Source organism: Calonectris borealis, chromosome 5, assembly GCF_964195595.1.
Source record: "Calonectris borealis chromosome 5, bCalBor7.hap1.2, whole genome shotgun sequence".
Taxonomy (NCBI): domain Eukaryota; kingdom Metazoa; phylum Chordata; class Aves; order Procellariiformes; family Procellariidae; genus Calonectris; species Calonectris borealis.
The window spans coordinates 39,034,383-39,052,569 of NC_134316.1; the positions used below are offsets into that span (position 1 = coordinate 39,034,383).

The window sequence follows — 18,187 nt, forward strand, 5'->3', positions numbered from 1 at the left end:
GAAGTGGGCAGAGCCCTGCAATTGCAGTGGGGTGTGAGGCAGGAGCTGAGCATCTCCTCTCAGCACCCTGCTCCTAGGTAGCAGGCCCTGCCACGTCCGCAGCGTGCTGCGAGTATTAATTTCCTTCTCACATAACTGGGAACTGTCTCTGTTTGCACTGGATAAGAACCTAGCTTTTAAAAAAAAAAAAAAAGGCAACAAAACAAACTAAAAATTGCTATGGTATTGCTATGGTGACAAACATCTAGAAATGCAGACAGATCTCGGTATCAGCTGCAGGCTTGGGCTTTATAGCCTGTGCCCTGGTGGTTGCATATGCAATCAGAGACAGAAATGATGCTGTAAAGGGAAGACAGCAGCAGGTTTATGATACCTTGGGATCGTTCCAAATATGAGACCTGCTGCTCCCAGTGAGGCGGGCTAGGAGCAGTTGCAGGCTGTTGGTAGGCATCTGTCATTGCCTGTTCACGACCCACCCAGGCAATGAGAGACGAGGGGCCAAATGCACTTCACAGCACTGTTACAGCTGAGCAGCAATGGCTGATTATGGAATCGGCATTGGAATATCCTGCATTTTGAGTTTAAGAACACCTTGGCCTCTCCTCAGGTTTTTGGAGGGCTTTGACTAGTTGGAGAAAACAAATTCATTTTGCATATAGTGTATCATTTGCAGTTTCCAGTAGCATGTTCAACAGCAGGCCTGGGGTTGAAGGCAAGGGGAGCTCAGCTTCTTCCCTGGCATGGTGTTTAGTTGTGTGTGCAGTGGTTCTGGGTTTTGCTTTGTTTTCATTCTTGTTTTCCATTTTCTGTCACGGGCAGCGTTAAAATCAGTGAAGAAGGAGGGGAGGTGCCAGCAGCAGAGCGCTTTGAATTTCTGGCTGAGATGGAGCAGGTTCTTCCAAAGCACCCCTACAGCATGGGGTGTCTTGGTAACTCAGATAGCCATCTTCCCTCTACAAGCATCTCCTGAAAAATATGGCAGGACTGGGCAATAGGGCAGGAGAAAAAGACAAGGAACTTCCACCAGGGCAATTGCAGAGGTGTAGGGGACCCCGCTATAATCGTGGAAGCTGATGTTAGGAGAGAAGACGACCTATCCTGAGAAGGCCTGGCTTTGAAGAGGAGAAAAGACCTCAAAATGCTGCCTCTTAAAAGAGGTCTTGTTTCCCTGCAGCCCTCCCTGAGGGATGATCCTGGCATGTGAAAAAGAAGCCGCCCCTTGTAATGCAAGGATTTCTCTGGCTTGCTGCTGCTCCAGCTCCCCTCGGGACCAAGTCACAGGCTGATTCTCCCTGTCTACCATTTCTGGCTTCAAATTAGTTGAAGCTACTGAGCATGAGTTATCACTGGGGACTTGATCTGGATGCTTTTGGCATGCCACTTGTGTCTGTTCTACTTTGCATGTGATTGCAGGGAAGCAAGGGAAGAACTCCCGGGAGCTCAGTCTCCATGCTACACGCTACTGGCACGTAGTTATGCGCGGTCGTGCCCATTAATGCTGGTAGTGGACATACGTGGTAAAACTAGCTGTGCTAGTTTTGACACTTGTAATTCAGGATTGCCCTCTGTGCCGAGTGCTTGACTCTACAACCTTACATATGCCTTTTAGTAGTGGTTTGGGGTGGAGGGGGCAAGGGAGAGAGCTGGATGAAGTAATACACATATTCACAGACAGTGAAGTGCCCTTGAACTAAAGTAGCTAAAGTCCTGAAGGATGTGCTCCTGTAAAAGTTCAGTACATGTCTCATCACTAGTTTCAGAGAGCCAGAGCACTCATATCGCTTAAACATCTGTTAATTACGGAGAAAGATTGAAAAATGCTGTCCTGGCAATTGGCTGGATCCTGGGCGGTGAACGTTACTCCGTGGGCATGAGAGCTGCTGCGCACGCTCTGGCTCACACGCTGTGGCTGCAGAGCTCTCAGTGGGAGCTGCCTTTGTGCTAATCAAAAATGAGATTTGAACCATTAAATGCATTTTATTCAGTAGGAGGTGCTGCTCTGCTAAAGAGTTTTGTTCTTTATAGGCGTTGGGCGTGCTGCTGGTCAGACCACCTTCAGCAGCGGCAGGGATAGACGATACAGGGCATGCGGGGGAGTACACTGCCTGGTGCTGTCGCTCCGTAGTCCTGCCATGTTCAGACTCGTTATATAGAATACTTTTTATATCCAACCAGCTACAGTGAGAAATGCTTATTCCAGACTGTGCAATGCAGAGTTACAAGTTAATTCCTCTTTCTCATTCACCTTTGGGTTTTTTTCAAGTTTATTTTCTGCTATCTCTGGTGCTGTCTGTCCCCATGCTTGCAACCACTGCTCTACTTTTGGTTTTGTGAATTTTTTTAAACCTACTTTGAACAAACCTGTCAGCACATTTCCTTTGTTCATGTTTGTTCATCTCCATGTTCCCTTCTGGAGCCAGAAATGCTAAAACCCAACAAGAGCGAGCCAGAAATGTGAAGAATGTCTCGACATCTTTTTCTATTTGGGAGAAAATGAATTGCGTTGCAGACTCCATGTCTCTAACAAGCTGTATTGCATTTAACCTTTACCTCGCCACCACAACCTCCAGCTAGAAATTTATACGTTATTTGTCTTCTGGGTAATGAAGACTATTTAACAACATACTAGTTAGAATGGTTTCTAAACACAAGCCATTTTCCAGGGCAAATAAAGATTTGGAAGAAGGGGAAGTTCAGTGTGTTAAACAGTTTGATTTTTCCAATAGGTGGTAATAAAATCATGAGTGTGAACGTCTGAAAGGTAGTGGAAAACTGGGGCCTTGATGAGTACTCTGTGTGTGTTTGTGTCTCTCTGTTTATATTTTTGTTGTGGCTGAAACGCTGTCCTGCTGATGTCACTGGGAATTTTGCCACTGGATTTCACTAGTAATTTACAGCACGGTTAGATTTTTACATCGTGTTCTTCTGAACACAAACAACGCCTCTGTGCTTCATGCTTCTCTCTGCGGAGAGGAGCAAGCAGACCTCACCAAGCAGAGCCCATCCTCCTGAGCACCCTGTGGTTTTCATGGAGCTGTGACAGGACTGAATGTATCTAGGGTTTATTTTTCATTCATATTTAGGAAGGCTGCTGAAGGCCCAGGCAAGATTCTTTGACCATCACAGCACCGGTAGCTTTTTGGAGCCCACGTTTTAATTCCGACACACGCACGAGCTCTTAGTTTGACAACTCGCTCGCAGAGGGGAAACGGCTGCGCTGGTGGCTGGGTGGTGACCAGCCCGGGGGGAGGCTCTCGGGAGGGCAGTCTTTGCCCGGCGTGAGGAACGTGGGACCAGACTGCAGGGCTCTGGGAGCTTTCTGAAAATGAAATTTGGGCAAAAACTCACTAGTTAAGTATGTGGAGAAAAATGTCAGACATATCTTTTAATAAATGAACTCAGAAATAGCAGCTCCCCAAATCTGCCTGATCAGACTTATGGTTTAGCCGGGCCAAAACCCAGCTATAGCCCAAGGTTTCTGTAGCGGTGTTACTGCTGACCACAAACATTCAAACATTACTTGATTTGAAAATCAAGTTTCGTGTCCTTTATCTTCACCCTCTGGGTTTTGAATGTAGGTATCCACCTTTTTCTCTTCTGCAGCTACGAAGACAAAAAAATATCCTTTCAAAAGAAAAGCTGTGAGTTCTCCTAACAACATAACCCAGGAGTTGCATCTTTACGAGGTGATCTTGCACTACGAGACTCGCAACAGAACTGTGAGCGCTGTATGTGCAGAGTCAGGTGCTGGCTGCCCTTTGTAGTGGATGGGGATTGAGAGAGTAATGGATTTTAAAGATCCTTGCTGGTCATTGCAATCATTGACTTTATTTTGCCACAGTTTGCACCTGCAGAATGAGACGAGTGGCCGTGTGAGGGACCGTGGCGCTTTGTGCATGGAGAGAACTGTGTTTCCGTGAGCGGTGGTTTTGGCCATACCTGTCCTGAGTGTATTTCAAGACTGTCAGATGCATGCATTTTTGTGATGCCCGCTTCAATGGCTCTGCTCTTCCTTATATGCCCAGCTCTTGGTTGACAGTGATTAAACGGCAGAGCAGAGAGGCTGTTGAGGAGGCCTTTATTAATAATGTGATCGAAGTCTAGAATGACAGAGGCCGGCATAGCGTAACATAGGGGTTTTTCGTATTTGACAGGCATATATGAGCCCGTTTCATGATTCTTCATTGGTATGCACCATCCTTGATTAAATTTGCTGTTGGGAAGGTGAATTTAATGCCTTCGCAAATGGAGACCCAAGCAGGAGCAGAGCGTGGCTCTGAGGGTCTTGTCAGTTCAAATTGATTGCTGAGTCCTGGAATTGGAGCAATGCAGTAAGTGAAAAATTAATCAATTAAAATGGAATATCATTTGGCTCCTAAACAAAATGCCAACGGCCTGATATTCTCAAATCTTCACTGACAAATAGACAATGAGTTTTTGCACTATTAGAAGACAATGCCGCAGGGCTGAATCCACGGCAGAGAACGTATCTGAGTGAACAAGGTCTGTGCAGAAGGACTCATTTTTGTAATAAATCATGGATGCATATGCACCATCACTATTGTCACTGCAGAAAAAGTACCAGTACAGTCCCTGGGGATAGATCTCATGGCTTCAAACCTCTGAAATACAAGTCCGCATTGTGAGCCGAAGGTCATTCTTGAACTTCTCTAAGAAATCAGGTCATGATTCAATGGCGGCATGAGGAGTTATATTAAGCAGCTCTGTTAAATGCCAGTTTGGTTGTTGGTTTACAGACAAGTTGCATTTTCGTATTGGCCTGGCTAACTCCCAACCAACGGGTCCTGCCAAGAGCCTTTCTGTGTGATGTTCAAAAGCTAATGTGAGGAAGAGCTGTGTGGAGCATCATGGTGAATTACCCGACTCGTCAAGGTCACGTCCTACCCAGGTGTTACTTCCTGGGAAGACAAGCTCCGTGCAGGCTCTGGGGCCGTGGGCCAGCCTCCAGGAACAGCACGGTACCCCAGCTGGCACAAAGGCAGGAGTGTGGCTCCCTGAGGACCGTGCCACCCGGCTCGGTCTGCAGGATGTGCCGTGCTTTCCACCTGCGTGGTGCAGGTATCTGTGAGAGGCCATAGCAGGATCTATCTGGTAATTGATTTAACACGGGAGGAGAGAGTTGGTGCGGAATTGGATAATGTTTAAAATCATGATTGTTTGAGCAAGACCCGCTAACAAAAACATGTTGGGGAAAGCTGGGAGACGGGGAGAAATTTCCACCTCCTGCTGTGGGGCTGGGTTTGTCCCTGGTGGGGGTGTGACATGTCCCTTTGTCTTCCCGGCTCAGCTGTGCATGTGCACAGTATTTTTGGGGAGTGAGAATGTTGGCTAGTTGCAAAACCACACTATTTTATTCTTAATCTTCTAATCTCCGTTTAAAGCTCTAACTCTTGAGGATGAATGATTAAAAAGGTAACTCAATTTCTTTCTTTAGCCTTAGCAAAAAGCCCTTACAACGTGATCTTGTAGGCAAAGAAAATGAGCCCCAAGCTTAATATAATTAAATATTTTAATGCTTTGGGTGAGCAGTGCTAGCTGCTCCTCAGTGCTAGCTGACCTCTGCTCATCTCTTAGGTAACTAGTTCACTGCTGAGTACGTTAGCAGCTTATGAGGTCTGAAGTTGCTTTCTCCTTCTCTGCGAAAATATCTGTGGCGGCATCTGTCACTCTAGGCAGTTGTGATTCACTGGGAGGAAAAGGCTGAATGTAGGTCACTTGAGTTCAAGGGGAATAGATTAGTACATCAGCGCAGGAGGCACATACACACGTGTCTGTGCAGACAGCGTAGGTGGGGGAGTGGGCACAGAGAGACACAATTTATGTGACTGATATGTTTAATGAAGACCTAGCCCACCCTCATTTGAACTGTCTTATTGGCTTCATAGGTGCTACCAGGTAATCATGAGGGCATCATCTGTCTTGATACAGAATGCTGTATGTCAGACTGTCACGATACAGATGCTATAAATCATGGTTCAGATAATGCCTAAATGGCCACTGAGCATCTAACACTTAGAAGACAAATAACAAATCACTGTTCGTTTTTCTTCTTTGTTTTAATAATTCAGAATCACTTGGAAACGGGGAACATTCTTTACATATTTAAATGTCTACAAAGACCAGGATATTTTTCTAAAAGAAAAAAAATGCAACTTCCTATAGTGCCTTTTTTTCTCTGAAGGACCTCAAAACACACTTTTACGAACCGTATATGTATAACCTTTAGCAGAGCAGTATTTCTATATACAGTAACTAACCTAGATGGCTTTTGCTAAGGAGGTTTGCTAAGTGATACTAAACACATGTCTGAATGCAGACAGCTTCATGTCGGTGTGACAGTCATGTTTCTGTACAAAACCTTCATTCCCAGAGGCACTGTGTCCCCAGCTACCCATTGAGGTCTCTTTCTGACAATGCTGCTGTTTTGGTGAGGGTACCAGCATGAACTGCCTAGTCCCTTAGGTATCCAAAGAGTGTGGTGTCATGTCTGTCTTCTCCAGATGTTGTCATGGATATTTATGGATAGAGGGAGGTGTACTTGGAAAACAAGTGCTATTTCAGGGAAAAACAACCCCACAGACCTCACACCTTTCTCATGCTGGTACTCAGTAATTTTGAAGACTATCCCCTCACTATTTTTCAGTGTTTTCTCCACATTATTTTTCTCCTGGAGAGAAATATAAAAGCATAAAGGTTTCTATCAGCAAAAATGGCAGTGTTCATGTCACAACAAAATTTGCCAAATAGGAAAAAATGGCTTTACTCCAGGGACTGAGATGAAGATCAAATGAACATAGAAGCCAGATGTATGTGTGTCTGGACATGTGGGTGTTTATACAAAATCATTGTATGTGAATGTCATAAATATATTGAAAACAAAAATTGTAATATAATTTTTCAATTTGCGTAAAGGACATCTGTGTGCATTAGACTTCAAACTGAGGGAAGAAATAGGCCTTGGCAACTGCTTCATCTCATCTGGGGTCTGGATTTCCATGGTTCTGAGCAGCCTCATTTCCTGAGAGCTGTTTGGAAGAGAGGGCCCTCGGGCATCTATTACTGAAGCCCTTCTGGCCTCCACTGCTTTGCTTTATTGAACACTCCTAAAACCAAAAGGCTAGAAGGATGCCCCAGGGCATCACATCCCCTCCCTCCAGTTATGGGCAATGTCTTCCTGCCTCTGGGCAGCTGGGCCAGAAAACTTTGCAGGGTCCAGCCCTTGCTACCTGCTCAGGATCTACTCAGGATTGCATAGCTGGGTGAAAGATGGACGTACTTTATAGAAGTCATCTCCTGCTGTATGTTGTATCTATGTATGCTATATCTGTCTTGGCCGGCAGTAGAGCATGATAACTGATAGTATTGTGCACCTGTCACATGTGAGGTTGTATAATAAATTCCAGCTTCTCAGGTTATCATTCTACAACGAATATGCATCAGGACTGTATTCAGAGGGAAATCCAAGTTGGCATGATTTATGCATGGACCGCTAATCTGCATGGGGGCGGAGAGGGGTTAGCTTGTGCTGAAGCCAGTCACTGCATGTGGAAGTGACTTGTTTGCATGCAGTATGATGCTGAGCTCATGTAACCAGCATGGCAGCGAGCTCCCCGCACTCTTCAGGGCTGCTGTCTGCAAAATGAACCAGACTGATGTGTGCTGTAGTGCTGGCGCTTGGGCACGGTGTGTTACTTTTGGCCGTCCTCCCGTTGTCAACGCATGCTGCTTTGCATACTTTGGGACCTGGGCAAAGTGATCCAGATGTGCTTCCTGGAAGCATCCCTCCCTTCTGTAGCCAAGGTCATGCAGGATCAGGATGAAATATCACAAGAAGGATGCTTCTCCACAGAGTCACTAAAGAGATGGCTAAGTAGGATCATTAGGCAGAGGCTGCATGGCTGCCTCAAAAGCAAGATTGTGAGTTCTTAGACATGAAAGCAAGGAGTTAGGACCATGGTAGGACAGACACCACCTTTCTATATGCTGAGAAGTTGGAGGAGGGTAGTGGTGTGTGAAACTATCAGAGGACCACCGCTCATGATAGACAGAGGTAGTAACTTAATTGCTCTTGGGGGTTTTTTGCTTCTCCCCGTGTAAACTTCCCCCACACTGTTTTCCTCTCTTGTGTTGCCCATTTTCTTCCCCCAAACTGCCCAAAAGACTAGCTTGTCAAACCATGGCAAGTCTTCTTGAAAGGTAGTGGCCAAGCCTTGTCTATCAACACACTGTTGTGACCTGTCAGTCAGCAACATCCTGTTTCTAAATTCTTCTCACTAGCAGCACATGTCTGCCTGTGACAGACATCATAGGAGAGTGTGATGTTCACCTCATCCAGGCTGTAGGCAGTAACATGGAAACCACTGTGCCATCTTCTGTGTCTCTTGGAGGAGGCTCTGAAAGTAGCATCCAAAAATTGATGGGTGTGGGGAGAACATAGCTGTGGAAACCAAACATAGAAAAAATGATTGCTTCTCCTTTCTTGCCTTATACGGGATTTCCACCTTTTCAGGCCAGATGCTCGAGGACACTTTCCTTGTCAACAGCTCAATGTCTGACAAAACTATGAGGGAATAAGAGAAGAACAAAATAGAAGATGTTTGGTGGAATCCCATGACTTCCTAGCCATGAGGCAGTGACCAAGAGAAAGGGTTTCTCAGGGCTAAAACAGAAGAGAGCAGAGATGCAGTCTTGCGGAGCTGGCAGAGAATTGCCTCTGCATGCACAGAAGGCAATAAATTCCAGGAGACAGTGGAAAAGAATAGGGCGGTGGAAAAGCACCTTGGGCAAGCAGCAGTGCTAGAAAGCAAGCCCCAGCAGACTTTCCCTGCTTCTCACTCCCACCATCCCTTGGCGACTACAGCTCTGTCGCAGGACCTGGAGAAACCCTGTGAGCTGGCCACCATGGCCTCTTCTCAGAGGGCATTGAAAATAGCCTCTGCTGGGGGCCCACCACTGGTCTCTTCAGCCCAATTTGGAACTGGCAGCAGGCCTCAGGATTGTCCAGTGCTGATGGGTCTGGAGATCGAGTCTTATGAGGAGTGGCTGAGGGAACTGGGACTGTTTAGTCTGGAGAAGAGGAGGCTGAGGGGAGACCTCATCGCGCTCTACAACTACCTGAAAGGAGGTTGTAGCGAGGTGGGTGTTGGTCTCTTCTCCCAAGTAACAAGCGATAGGACGAGAGGAAATGGCCTCAAGTTGCGCCAAGGGAGGTTTAGATTGGACATTAGGAGAAATTTCTTTACTGAAAGAGTGGTCAGGCCTTGGAACAGGCTGCCCAGGGAAGTGGTGGAGTCACCATCCCTGGAAGTATTTAGAAGACGTGTAGATGTGGCACTTATGGACATGGTGTAGTGGGCATGGTAGTGTTGGGTTGACGGTTGGACTCAATGATCTTAGAGGTCTTTGCCAACCTTAAGGATTCTATGATTCAATGAAATCTCTTGTGACCAATTAGCTGGTATGGGAGCTGATCAATTCAAGTTGCTTTACTGCTTCGGTTGTGTTACTCCAGTTTGTGCAACCTACAGACAAAACATTCAGATCTCTCTCTGAGCATCTCTGTCAGCACTTGCACTTGTCAAAGAACAGAGATGGTTCTATTTAACTGTGGTAATTTTTATTAACATTTCATAAGCATGGCTCCTAAACCACATTTAAAATCCTTTACACAGTTAAACAAAGCATGAATAAAATAGGCCCTGTGCTGTCAGGCACAGCCTTTCGTCTTAAAGTATTTTGAACAATTTTTCAGAGAAGCATATGGACTATTTCATGAGACATAACAAGAGCCATGTGCACACTGGGATTCCTAAACCCGACTGGAAATGCAACACATCCTCTAAAACAAATGCTCTTGGCAACAGGCATTCAAGAGACAATATCTTGCAGGTTCAGTCCATCAAGACTAGCTTGCTCCCTGAGCAAGCAGGATCTCCTGGGAATTTCTTGGGAGCTGCTGCAGCTCTCAGTCCTGCCATGTCTGTGCTCTGTGCCATTCACAGCCCGTCCACGTGCCAGCATGTGGGTTACAGAGCTGAGCCGCGCCGGTCTCTGTAGCATCCCCAAGCACTGCTGTGCTCCCCAGCATCTGATTGCCGGTGGTAGTGCTGTGCTGTCCTGTCCCCTCTGGGGCTTGTCTCCAGGTCACCGGGACAGCGTATGGAGCAAGTGGAGTGAGCCCACGGAGAAAAATTCCGCACCGTTGGGGCCCCAGCAGGTCCACCGGTTTACAGAGGTGGCTTGGCCCTGGCCTTTGCTCTGAGGGAAGAGGATTTGCTCAGCCAGCAAGGTGGTATCTCAAACCAATGGGTGGAAGCTGGCATTAAACCAGTTCAGAGGGGAAACCTCTGCTGAGGGGGGGTGGGACCTGCAGGGCTGGTGGGAGGGAGGTGCTGACAGGCTTGGGGTCATGGCAGTGCAGTATGTGAGGCTGCGGCAGCGGGATAAATCAAAGGGGGGCCTCAAGAGGGAGGAAGGTTTGGTGAGGTTGTTACTCCCTGGCTTGCTGTGTGTCCGTATTCATCAGCTAGGCCTTCCTGGTCAGTTAGTTCTTCCAGGGAAAGACACTTGCTGGGGATGGCTTGTGATTGATGCTTTTCTGTTCTGGGATTTGACAGAGCTGACACAATCATGAAAATGAGCTTAAAACAAAAGAGAAGTATGGCAGCCCCCTGCTCCATTTGTTGTACTAGCGCTAAACGCTTGTAAGAAAGATATACAAAAGCTGCAAAGTATACGTCCTGTCATATAAAATGGCTGTTGGACTAATTTCACAGTAACTGTAAAATGATTAATTGCACATATCTTTGAGACTTTTGCATACCTTACTGTAGTTAAGAAATGATTCCTCATGCCTCCTGGAGTATGGTTGTCCTTTTTGAGTTTGGCCAAGCCTGCTGTTACAAAAAAATATCTTGGGACCCTGAAGTCCCCAGCTGCTCTGGTTTTAGTGGCTGCTTGCACAATGTTGGAGCTGGTGTGCCTGTGTCTGGTGGCAGACAGTGACAATGCATGGAGGTGAGTGGCACTGTCTGTATTATAGTCTTGCTATTTTACAAGTGATCACGCCTAGAGGAATATCACTGTGCTGGTCGAGAAATGAGGCTCTCAAGTTTTCATAGATGTGCATGACATTAATTCCTTTCCCTTAATCCCTTGCTTATGAAGTTAATTTCACTACTTAAGCAGTTTCTGGTCTCTTGAACCATGTCAAAACACAAATAAGAACGTGCTTTCAACAGCAGAAGAGCAACTCGGTCCATTCTGTCACTGAAAGGGAAAAGCACACGTGAAAATGAGAAATGGTGAAATGAGATTAGGTTTACAGTATTTCCTGAAATTTTGGTATGTGCATTGTGTTGGAGGTCAGCAATTTTGGGACAAACCTTAATTTGTGCAAACTACTTTGCTAATCCCTAGTCTAGACACTCACATTTCCAGTGCCTATTCATCTTTAATTCTGCTTTCACCTAGCAATTTTTTTTAGTCTATCAGAGAGCATCAGTCAGAAGGAACTGGGCTCTTCTGCTCCCATAGCTCCCACTTGTAGTTCCAGCCTTAAGCATGGGGATGTGTAACTACATAGAGAACTTATGGGTATGAACTGTCCTGTTGATGTGGTGAAAGTCTTGACTCTGCACTCAGCTGTACATACTGTGCCTTTAATATACCCAAAGCTCATATGTGCTTGTATTGATGTCTTCCTGAAGTGAGAGGTGTTAATGTGAAGGGAGAGGAAAGAGGAGGTGGACGTCAGTTCGCCCTGCTCAGAGGGTTTGGCAGGGGACTGACTCCTTATTTCATAGAGAACCTGTGCTGCTCCTGGCAAGTATGTTTTGAATAAACAGTGATAAATGTCCTGTAGTCAAACATCTATATTCTAGGAAAAGAATCTGATAAAGCAAGTCAGTCCGTAAAGAGAAGCTTTATATTCGCTTTGCCAGGCTTGTTCATAGCTGTCTGAGCTCCACTCAGGATGGTGTTTGCTCTCCTCTCTTAATCTGACTTTGCTGTTATGTGGTTTGTAATGAGCTGTAATACCTAGGGCTTTTCCGAGGAGCTGCTACCTTGCTGTTTCTGGTATGTTTTGTATTAGCACAGACCTAATGAACTGTAGAGTCTGTGGTGCCCTTATTGAATTGCATTTATTGTTTTCAGACTCTTTTTTTCTCCGTGTGTTGAGATAATTTTGAATTCTAATCCTGTTCCCCAACATGTCTGACATTTTTGCTGGATTTCCTATGGATTTGACAAACATACTCTGTCTCAATATCCAGGGTACTTATGAAAATACTGAATAGCGCTGGATCCACAACAACCCCCTAAGACCTGCTCTCATCATAGCCCCTCTGCTTTGACAGTAAACAGCTAGTAATTCTGCTCTGAGAGAGGCTTTCCATCCAGTTTCACCCATTCTGCAGTAGTTTCATCTGGACTATTATTTCTCTAGCTTGCTAATGACGTCTTACCAGCCCCTATCAAAAACCTTACCAAAGTCATGATGTATCTATCTATCTCCTGTTTCTCTGCATCCTTAAGACTGATTACTCCATCACAGGAGAAAATTAGGTTGGTCTTGACAAATCTCAGTTGGCTCCTATTTATTACCTTGTTATCTTCTTGGTGCTCACAGATCGGTTGTTTGATTACTTGTTGATTACCTGTTTGTCGTGGTTTAACCCCAGCTGGCAACTAAGCCCCACACAGCCACTCGCTCACTCCCCCCCGGTGGGATGGGTGGGAGAGAATCGGAAGGGTAAAAGTGAGAAAACTCGTGGGTTGAGATAAAGACAGTTTAACAGGTAAAGCAAAAGCCGCGCACGCAAGCAAATCAGAACAAGGAATTCATTCACTCCTTCCCATCGGCAGGCAGATGTTCAGCCACCTCCAGGAAAGCAGGGCTCCATCACGCATAACGGTGACTTGGGAAGACAAACGCCATCACTCCGAACATCTCCCCACTTCCATCCTTCTTCCCCCAGCTTTATATGCTGAGCATGACGTCATATGGTATGGAATATCCCTTTGGTCAGTTGGGATCAGCTGGCCCAGCCGTGTCCCCTCCCAACTCCTTGTGCATCTCCAGCCTTCTCAGTCGGTAGAGCACGAGAAGCTGAAAAGTCTTTGACTTAGTGCAAGCACTACTTAGCAACAACTAAAACATCAGTGTGTTATCAATATTATTCTCATACTAAATCCAAAACACAGCACTACACCAGCTACTAGGAAGAAAATTAACTCCATCCCAGCCAAAACCAGGACACTGTTGATTCGCTGTCTTTTTGGAAGCTGAAGCTAGGCCCTCAGAGCTATCATCCCTGAATCCTCCCTTTTCCCTGTTTGAAGAGAGCACAAAGAGATACTGGCTGAGATAAAAACGAGAAATGTTCTTAACTGACTATTAATTCCCAGCACTCTTTTACCACTTTTTAAATGCGACGTATGAGTAATGTGAGAACCGAAGTATCTAGAGGAATTACCCCTAATAGTTCAAGCTTAAATGTGTCATGGCCCTTAGGGCACTAATGGTTCCTCCTGTCCCTGCCCACTCCCCAGGGCTCCCCTGACCCTGCCCATGGCCCAGGACCCCATGTCAGCTCCCCGGGGCTCCCTCCACCCTGCCCATGGCCCAGGACCCCAGGGGCTGTCAGCCCCTGCCCCAGTGATGCTGCAGCAGGGCCTGTCTCCGGCTCCCCACAGCCCTGCCCTGCCCGGCCAAGGTGGGCCCACGGCCTGGCCTGTCCCCCAGGGAGGTGCCTGATGCCCAGGGCTGGGGCTGCCCCAGTGCCCCCCGGCTGCCCCACTCCTGGCTGGGGCGTGGAATGGTCCTTGGCTGGCAGGCCCTGTCCTGAGCCCTGCCATGGGGAGCCCCTGGCCCTCGCGGTGCCCTGGCAAAATGGCTCCTGAAGACTTCTTGCTGCTTCCAGCATTTTGCAAGCTGTTCCTGGCAATATAAATCAAAACAAGCTGTTGCTTTTCCAGGGCTTGAGGAGACAGAGGTAAGTAGCAAAGGGCAAGCGAGTGACCACAGAATATTTACAGGCGTGTGACAAGCCAGGCTTTTGCTACAAATCAGTGTTGTTTTCTAGGGCGAGAGGAAAAAGAGAAATGGAAGCAAAGTTTGACAAAACTCCTAGTATGAATTAAAGGAGGAAAACATTTCAATTTTTAGAGGTACGAAAATAAATATTTTCCTCGTCGCACTGAAAATATAATTTCAAGGGAGAGTCTAGGCAGCAGGCTGTGGAACCAGCCGTACAGATAACTGAGCCGTTGCCCGCAGGGGGACGATGGTGTCCCTCACGGAGGGGCGGCAGGGCAGACTTAATCTGCCAAAGTGTGCCTATGCAAGTCCTGCACTAGGGTAAATCCATATGCAGCAGCTTGGTTGTGCAGTGGTTGTATAAGTTTCTTTGTGTTGAAAATAGTGGCACTTTTTTTTCCTATGAAAAGACGTTTCCCTCGTTCTTGTGTGGTAAGAAATGGAAATCTGAGCATCGGGCTGACCTTGGCTGTATTAGGCATAATTTTATGGGCCGCCTTCAATTTTTTTCTCACTTCATTCATCTTTTCTCCAAATCAAATAGTCCTAACCTTTAATTTCTCTTCATCCTACAGTAGCTTCCTTCCAGAGACCAGTTTGACAAAACTTGCATTCTGGCCACGGCCGCTGAGCTGTCACTGATTTCATATAACAGCATTCATGATGGTTTCAATTTTCTCTGTCCCGTTCACGGTGCACTCGATTTGCTATATTTCCCATCTCAGCAGACCACGTCCGGGATTTCATTGAGCTGTCCACAGGGACGCTCAGATCCGTAACCTGAGTGGTCACGGTTTGTTTGAAATCCATCAATGTGCATGAGTAGTTAAATTTGTTTCTCCTAATGTTCATTATCTTGCACTTGTCTACGCTGAATTTCATTTGCCATCGTCTTACCCAACTGTCTGGTTCTCTTAGGGCTGTCTGCACTGCAGGGTGCAGACCTCGGAGGAGGGTGCAGAGATGTTTGTTCTTCTAAGCGCTCTCCTGCTGCAGGAATTTGCCGTGTTGCTGTGTCTCTTGAGTCGTTTCCCAATCCATTTAGATGGCTTGACCAAAACGCTGTGTGATAGTGGGGACCAGTCCATGGTCTCTTGCCCTCTAAAAGGAGCCTTATAGCAAAGGGAGAAATGTGATCAAGCCTAAGAGGGTATCCAAATGATTTTACACAGAAGGATCTTGAGATCTGAGGATTGTCCAGCGCTTTGGATGAGATGTGGATGTGCCAGAATCGGCCTTTTTCAGCAGTTTTAGGGAGCTCCAGCACTCCTTTGTGCAAGGCTGGGAGCATTTTATGGCTTCTTCATTATTTGGTCTATCAAACAGCTACCATAGACAATTTGTTAAACTACTTTTATTGTATAAACAATCCTGATTGCTTTATAAGCCAATATTTTACAGTTTCTAGGTTGTTTCCAACCAAAATCTCATATCTTAGAGTTCAACATGGGCTAGAACTGTGCCTGTCCTCCCTCCCAGTGGCCCTAGTGAATGGTCTTCAGGTGCTGGCATTGCACTGACTCTGTGGCCTATGAAAGTAGAGGAAAAGGGATGGCCCAGGTGTTTTAGCTCTTGCGTGGGACTGGGGACAGTCACATGCAGCTTCCAACTTTATCATGGACTTCTGTGGGACTGGGCGAAGCTGGGCAAGGCACAGCAGGGAACCTGTTAAATCAGCTGCCTCTGTGTTTGTATGCGATAGTGATTGCTGAAAGGCTGAAGCTGTTCTTCCTCAAAATACTGTGTTTCAGCCACATTGGCTGGAGGCTGCTTTCAAACCCGTGTTGCCTGGAAGGATTTCCAAATGCCTGCAGTGTTGCTCGTTCTGCGCAACAAGAGCTAAGGGGAATTTGGCTCTGCCTGTGCTATCAGGAACAGCAACTTTCATTCCAAGCTCAGTCGGTAAGGATAGCGAGGCCTGCAGTCTTCCTCGGAGAAGGCAATTATAACACCATGTCTGTGAGGGTTTCCTGCTTTCCTTTCCAAGCTCTTCCCCCATAACTGAGCCACTTCCAGATGTGTGGCAAACAACCTGCCTTAGCATACGTGTGTCTGAACTTACTACCTGTATCTAAACATGAGTTGGCTGCTCTCTCTGATGCTCTGATGCTTGTCTCTGCTCTAGATGACAAGGGCTCCCCAAGGAGAGAAGAACAGCCGGAGGGGTTTTGACGAAAAGGCTTACTTGTCCTCAAAGCTGCTGAAGGCCGGAGAAGACCCCTACCGCCAGCATGCTTTTAATCAGCTGGAGAGCGACAAACTCAGCAGCAATCGGCCCATTCGGGACACCAGGCACTACAGGTACCGCACAGCCCTTGCTCCAAGCCATGGCTGCTGCTTGGTGTGGGGAGTCCACTGCCCTCCTGTGTTGTTCTGCAATGTTGGTAAAGGATGGTTTGGCTTTTTCTTTGGCAGCGTTGGTCTGTTACTTCACTGTATTTCATGGTTAATCTGGAAAGGTCTCAAATGTACAGAGACCCTTGACTAATTCAGCCCCAGCTGGTTGCTTTTCTAGCATCTCTTCTCCCAGGTCCAAGCATCATCTTGTTTCAGCACAGCCCCTCCACTGCACCTCAAATTGCTCACCTGACAGTTGTTTTTTGCACAACTCCCCTCACACTCATGGCTTCCCTCAGCGACCCTCTGTCCTAGCTGCAAGGTTACGCCATTGTTGCAGCCTTGCTTTACGCTGGTGTTCCTCACCTGCTGTGCCCTGGCTGTCAGAAGCTGGTTTGGTGCCTTCTTTCCAGCCTGAGCATTAGGGTTTGGATGAAGGCTGCTGGGGTGGGGATGAAACTAATGTGTGAATACAGTGAATATTTCGTGGCTTGCAAAGTGCTCGTCGTTCTGTCCTTGTTTCACTGGGGGTGAGTTTATTCTGCTGATTAGATTGCTAATAGTGCTCAGGTAACTATTTTGTAGTTTCTGCAGTACAAAAAGATAATGTTGTACCTTGAAGACTGTAGGTTTGATAGTGATAAGATAGTGTAAAACTATCAATGGAGAACTTCAATGGAGAAAAAATAGAAGCAAACTAACCATGTCTGAAATGCTTGTCTATCTGGGCTGGAACCTAGACCCTACCTAGAGTTGCAAAGCGATACTTCACAGCTGCTGGGAACGGGAAACCAGGCATCTAATTTGACTGAAACTGTGAGAGGGATGTCAGGAGACATGGAGCTTTGTGAGCCTGCCAGCACTGACAGCCATCAGGGTGCTTTGTGAATGCAAGCAGTTGGGACGTTGGTTGTGAGGTGAAAGTCTTGTGCTCCTGTTCCCTGGCATAGTGCTTGGGATTGGCTTCCTAGTGACTCAGAGGCAGCGGTGCCATGTCCTGCGTTACTGACAAGTCTCCCTGCCGTGAGAATTGCTGTTTTCTGTTAATCTGCTGTCATGTTCTGGCCTACAAACAGCTCACTTCAAAGGTGAATTATTCTTTATTTTGATTTGTGGTAGCATGCAGAGCATGCCTTTTGTGAAAAGCCTCATTTGTGCACTTCAGTCTGAAGAACAACATATATGTGATTCCCTGGAAATGTATGGCCATTTCAGCCCCAGCTTTGCAAGGTTTCCCTTCAGCAATGGGGAGTCCAAAGTAGTATATAATCAGAGCAGACAAACTTATTTCCATGTTCCTTCCCTTTAAAGAGGTGGCAGTTAGGGAATGAGGGAGCTGTTTTTGAGTACCTTGTCTTGGAGCATTATTGGAATGGTTGCTGGGATGGCAGCTTAGGATGAGGACTTATTTCAGCTGGTACAAGTTAGATCTGGTTTGAAGAAAGCCTATCCTTGTGTCACAAAGGGACCTGGCTCTCTGTTTAAGGAGTGGGAGTCAATAGGTCACTAACATGTCACTTTTTCTTCAGGCACCCAAGCAGAGCTTGGGTGTACTTGATTCCGCATCCTACAAGCTCCTTCTGACCTAGCATGTAGCTGTTTTTTTGATCCAAAGCAAAGAGAGGGCCAACTTCCGAGCACAAACTTTGTCCTTATCCCTTGTGATGCTGTAATAATGCTGAGATCTTGGGAAGCCTTCTCCAAATAACACATACACCAATCTCTGCTGCTTTTCCACTTCCTGATGCCTTAGTACATTTTATATGCGTTGCATCATAGAGTTATTTT

At 46.5% G+C, this 18,187-nt stretch overlaps 1 protein-coding gene across 1 annotated transcript in view; it reads left to right on the forward strand.

Moving 5' to 3' along the window:
• The window catches only part of GALNT16 (polypeptide N-acetylgalactosaminyltransferase 16), a 75,543-nt gene that overhangs the window by 22,168 nt on the left and 35,188 nt on the right, over positions 1-18,187 (forward strand). Inside the window, exon 2 of the mRNA XM_075151932.1 lies at positions 16,188-16,363. Within this exon, the coding sequence (XP_075008033.1) occupies positions 16,188-16,363 (176 nt within the window). The remainder of the gene's footprint in view (positions 1-16,187; positions 16,364-18,187) is intronic.